General features: G+C 41.9%; 1 protein-coding gene across 1 annotated transcript in view; it reads right to left on the bottom strand.

Annotated features, from left to right (window-relative positions):
* Positions 1-1,344: 1,344 nt before the first annotated feature.
* Positions 1,345-6,000, bottom strand: part of LOC106602849 (solute carrier family 13 member 2) — a 56,652-nt gene continuing 51,996 nt past the window's right edge. Inside the window, exons 9-12 of the mRNA XM_014195783.2 lie at positions 2,998-3,116; positions 2,720-2,881; positions 2,383-2,520; positions 1,345-2,111 (exon numbers count right to left, since the gene is read on the bottom strand). Coding sequence (XP_014051258.1) covers positions 1,977-2,111; positions 2,383-2,520; positions 2,720-2,881; positions 2,998-3,116 — 554 coding nt within the window. The 3' untranslated portion in view covers positions 1,345-1,976. The remainder of the gene's footprint in view (positions 2,112-2,382; positions 2,521-2,719; positions 2,882-2,997; positions 3,117-6,000) is intronic.

Here is a 6,000-nt window from a genome sequence, read left to right as displayed (position 1 = left end):
ACCAAATAGGGCTATCTTCTGTATGCCGCCACCTTCCTTGTCACAACACAACTGATTGGCTTAACCTGTTGGGGGTAGGGGGCAGTATTTGCACGGCCGGATAAAAAACGTACCCGATTTAATCTGGTTATTACTACTGCCCAGAAACTAGAATATGCATCTAATTATTGGCTTTGGATAGAAAACACCCTAAAGTTTCTAAAACTGTTTGAATGGTGTCTGTGAGTATAACAGAACTCATATGGCAGGCAAAAACCTGAGAAGATTCCTTACAGGAAGTGACCTGTCTGACAAGTTCTTGTTCTTCTTGGCTCTCTTTAATGAAAACTGAGGATCTTTGCTGTAACGTGACACTTCCTACGGCTCCCATAGGCTCTCAGAAGGCGGGAAAAAGCTGAATGATGTAATTCCAGCCACTGGCTGAAAAACACTAGCGCTTTTGGTAAGTGCTCTATCAGAGGACAATGGGACGGAGGCGCGTGCACGAGTCGACCCCATGTTTTTATTGTCTCTCTCTTTGAACCTAAACACGCTTTCCCGGTCGGAATATTATCGCTTTTTTACGAGATTTTAAACAGCGGTTGACATGCTTCGAAGTACGGTAATGGAATATTTAGAATATTTTTGTCACGAAATGCGTCGTGCGCGTCACCCTTCTTTACCATTCGGATAGTGTCTTGAACGCACGAACAAAACAGAGGATATTGATACTGATTGCCTATGGAGCTGTGAAGGGAACGGCACCTCCATACCTTCAGGCTCTGATCAGGCCCTACACCCAAACAAGGGCACTGCGTTCATCCACCTCTGGCCTGCTGGCCCCCCTACCTCTGAGGAAGCACAGTTCCCGCTCAGCCCAGTCAAAACTGTTCGCTGCTCTGGCACCCCAATGGTGGAACATGCTCCCTCACGACGCCAGGACAGCGGAGTCAATCACCACCTTCCGGAGACACCTGAAACCCCACCTCTTTAAGGAATACCTAGGATAGGATAAAGTAATCCTTCTAATATTGCAAAATGTGCTTTCACCGAAAAGCTATTTTAAAATCGGACATAGCGAGTGCATAGAGGAGTTCTGTATCTATAATTCTTAAAATAATTGTTATGTTTTTTGTGAACGTTTATCGTGAGTAATTTAGTAAATTCACCGGAAGTTTGCGGGGGGTATGCTAGTTCTGAACGTCACATGCTAATGTAAAAAGCTGGTTTTTGATATAAATATGAACTTCATTGAACAAAACATGCATGTATTGTATAACATAATGTCCTAGGGTTGTCATCTGATGAAGATCATCAAAGGTTAGTGATACATTTTTGCTGTATTTCTGGTTTTTGTGACGCCTCTCCTTGCTTGGAAAATGGCTATGTGGTTTTCTTGTTTAGGCTCTGTCATAACATTAATGTTATGCTTTCGCCGTAAAGCCTTTTTGAAATTGGACAATGTGGTTGGATTAACGAGAATCTTATCATTAAAATGGGATATAATAGTTGTATGTTTGAGAAATCTGAATTATGAGATCTTTGTTGTTTTGAATTTGCCGCCCTGCTATTTCCCTGGCTGTTGAATAGTGTGTACCGCGGGTGTCCCACATGTCCCAGAGAGGTTAATTGAAGTGCATTCCAGGTGACTACCTCATGAAGCTGGTTGAGAGAATGCCAAGGCAAATGAGAATACCAAGGCAACTGGTGGCTATTTCGAAAAACCTCATAAAATATATTTTGATTTGTTTAACACTTTTTTTGGTTACTACATGATTCCATATGTTTTTTTTCACAGTTTTGATGTCTTCACTATTATTCTACAATGCGGAAAATAGTAAAAATAAAGAAAAACCCTTGAATGAGTCGGTGTGTCCAAACTTTTGACTGGTACTGTCTGCCTGCCTGCCTCTCTCTCTCCCTTGCTCTCTTTGGTGCTCATATCAAAATCCTCCCTCCATCCTCCTCCTTCCTCCCGCCTCTTTCTCCTCCCCCTCTCAGGGCTTGGTCCCATGTGTGATGTTGGCCCAGTCAGGGAAGGTGCTGAGCTGGAACATTGCGTCTCCCCAGGTGTTGATGCCCAGGTTGATGGTCAGGATCCCGATCATGTTCAGCATGAAGCCTGCCTTCACCTGGACAACACAACAACACAAAATCAGGTATACAGTAAACACTATTGTATCTGAATGTGTAATAACATAATATATGCCTTTTAGCTGACACTTTAATCCATAGCGATTTACAGTAGTCTGTGCATACATTTCAGTGTATGTGACCCCAGTGGGAATTGAACCTACTATTTTGGTGTTGCAACACCATGCTACCATCTGAGCTACTGTGGTTGTGTGTCTGTGTCTATCCATTCGTGTGTGTGCACTTATACACCTGTGTGTTGGGTCTCACCATGTCCATGACTTTGAGATTTCCATAGGAGAAGACGATGGCATTGGGAGGTGTTGCCACAGGCAACATGAAAGCCAACGAGGCACAGATGGTGCAGGGCAGCATCACGTACAGAGGATGCAGCCCAATAGCTGTGGCCTGGTGGAAAGTAAAAAGGAACACACCCAGTCAGTCAACACACTTGAACATGTGTATGAGAGAGAGCGGGAGTGTGTCTGTGTGTGTGCATGCAAATGTGCGTGCATGCGTACGTGCGTTATTGCGTGTGGGTGTGCGCGTTCGTTCGTGCATGAGTGCATCTGTAAGTGTGCATGTGTCTGTTTGTGTGTGTGGTTACCATAGAGGCCAGTATGGGCAGGAACAGTGTGGTAGTAGCTGTGTTGCTGGAGCACTCAGTGAAGGTCCCCACCAACAGACAGAGTAGCAGAGAGATACCGAAGGGAGGAATGGACTGTAGAGGAGCTAGACTCTCACCCAGCCATTTAGACAGACCAGATGCCTAGAGAAACAGATGGGATGGGTGAGATGAGGGGGGTGAGTGAGAGGGGGTGGGTGAAGGTGAGAGTGAGAGAGACAAGATACAGGGCATTATGAACTAGATGCCTGCACACACACCTCGCTACCGCTGGCCAAAGCAAAACCTCCTCCCAGCAATAGGATGATATTCCAGGGCATGCGTTCGTGGACCACATGCCAGTTCAACAGAGCAGCTGGGGCCTTTTGCTTCTTCTTACCTGGAGAGTGGGAGGGGAGTAAGAGAAGGAATAAGTGAAATTAACATTAACAATGCATATTCAAGGCATATCTCTTCATTTGAGAGTGAAACTGAACTTTGTCTTATTAAGTCTTCTTAACTGAACAGAATCTGCAGACATAGATAAAGATGAAGTCGGGAGTTTACATACACCTTAGCCAAATACATTTAAACTCAGTATTCACAATTCCTGACATTTAATCCTAGTAAAAAAATCCCTGTCTTACGTCAGTTAGGATCACCACTTTATTTTAAGGATGTGAAATGTCAGAATAATAGTGTAGAGTGATTTATTTCAGCTTTTATTTCTTTCATCACATTCCCAGTGGGTCAGAAGTTAATTATGGCTAGGGGGCAGTATTTACACCGCCGGATAAAAAACATACCCGATTTAATCTGGTTACTACTCCTACCCAGTAACTAGAATATGCATATACTTATTATATATGGATAGAAAACACCCTAAAGTTTCTAAAACTGTTTGAATGGTGTCTGTGAGTATAACAGAACTCATATGGCAGGCAAAAACCTGAGAGATTCCTTTACAGGAAGTGGCCTGTCTGACCATTTATTGGCTTTCTTTGACATCTCTTTCCAAAACAAAGGATCTCTGCGGTAACGTGACACTTCCCACGGCTCCCATTGGCTCTCAGAGCCCGGGAAAAAGCTGAATGTCGTCATTCCAGCCCCAGGCTGAAACACATTATCGCCTTTTTCAAGTGGCCGATCAGGGGACAGTGGGCTTAGGCGCGTGCACTGGTTTCCCCCGTCTTTCTTTTTTTTCCTCCATTTACCGAAACGCAGATTCCCGGTCGGAATATTATCGCTTTTTTACGAGATAAATTGCATTTTGCAAATTGATTTTAAACAGCGGTTGACATGCTTCAAAGTACGGTAATGGAATATTTACAAATGTTTTGTCACGAAATGCACCATGCTCGTAACCCTGATTTACCATTTCGGATAGTGTCTAGAACGCACGAACAAAACGCCGCTATTTGGATATAACGATGGATTATTTGGGACCAAACCAACATTTGTTATTGAAGTAGAAGTCCTGGGAGTGCATTCTGACGAAGAACACCAAAGGTAATAACATTTTTGTTATAGTAAATCTGATTTTGGTGAAGGCTAAACTTGCTGGGTGTCTAAATAGCTAGCCCGTGATGGCTGGGCTATGTACTTAGAATATTGCAAAATGTGCTTTCATCAAAAAGCTATTTTAAAATCGGACATATCGAGTGCATAGAGGAGTTCTGTATCTATAATTCTTAAAATAATTGTTATGCTTTTTGTGAACGTTTATCGTGAGTAATTTAGTAAATTTTTTGTAAATTCCCCGGAAGTTTGCGGGGGGTATGCTAGTTCTGAACATCACATGCTAATGTAAAAAGCAGTTTTTTGATATAAATATGAACTTGATTGAACAAAACATGCATGTATTGTATAACATAATGTCCTAGGGTTGTCATCTGATGAAGATCATCAAAGGTTAGTGCTGCATTTAGCTGTGGTTTGGGTTTATGTGACATTATATGCTAGCTTGAAAAATGGGTGTCTGATTATTTCTGCCTGGGTACTCTGCTGACATAATCTAATGTTTTGCTTTCGCTGTAAAGCCTTTTTGAAATCGGACAGTGTGGTTAGATTAACGAGAGTCTTGTCTTTAAATAGCTGTAAAATAGTCATATGTTTGAGAAATTGAAGTAATAGCATTTCTAAGGTATTTGAAAATCGCGCCACAGGATTCAACTGGCTGTTACGTAGGCGGGACGATTTGGTGCCACCTAGCCCAGAGAGGTTAACATACACTTAATTAGTATTTAGTAGCATTGCCTTTATATTGTTTAAAACTTCTTAAGGTATAGGGGGCAGTATTTTCACGGCCGGATGAAAAAACGTACCCATATTAAACTAGTTACTACTCTGGCCCGGAAACTAGAATATGCATATTATTATTAGATTTGGATAGAAAACACCCTAAAGTTTCTAAAACTGTTTGAATGGTGTCTGTGAGTATAACAGAACTCATATGGCAGGCAAAAACCTGAGAAATATTCAACCAGGAAGTGGGAGATCTGAGAATTGTAGTTCTTCTTTCTAATCCCTATCGAAACTATAGTGTCTGTGGGGTCACATTGCACGTTGCACTCAAAAGCCTTCAGAAAGTTTTTTCATCTGTCTCCTGTAACCGGGCAGAGAATAGGAGCTCAGTCAATGAGTGGACTGCCTGGGGACGAAGGGATTGATGATGCGTGATCCCGCGAGCGCGCCGTTCCTTCTTTTTCTTCTTGAATGAATACGCTATTGTCCGGTTGGAATATTATCGCATTTTTACGTTAAAATACCATAAAAATAGATTTTAAACAACGTTTGACATGCTTCTAAGAACGGTAATGGAACATTTTGACTTTTTGTGTCTCGAATTACGCTCGCGCATTATGCCTTTGACCTGAACGCACGAACAAAACAGAGGTATTTGGACATAAATATGGATTATTTCGAACAAAAACAACATTTCTTGTGGACGTAGCAGTCCTGAGAGTGCATTCTGACGAAGATCAGCAAAGGTAAGAGAATATTTATAATACTAATTCTGAGTTTAGGTGACCCCAGAACTTGGCGGGTGTCTGTATAGCTTGCTTTGATGGCGAGCTCTCTACTCAGAATATTGAAAAATGTGCTTTAGCCGAAAAGCTATTTTAAAATGTGACACAGCGGTTGCATCAAGGAGTAGTGTATCAATAATTCTTAAAATAATTATTATGTATTTTGTCAAAGTTTATGATGAGTACTTCATCGGAGGTTTTGGTGGGAATACATTTTCTGAACATCACGCGCCAATGTAAAATGCTGTTTTTGGA

This window comes from Salmo salar, chromosome ssa04 (genome assembly GCF_905237065.1).
Source record: "Salmo salar chromosome ssa04, Ssal_v3.1, whole genome shotgun sequence".
Classification (NCBI taxonomy): Eukaryota; Metazoa; Chordata; class Actinopteri; order Salmoniformes; family Salmonidae; genus Salmo; species Salmo salar.
This window is presented reverse-complemented; position numbering and strand designations above follow the sequence as displayed.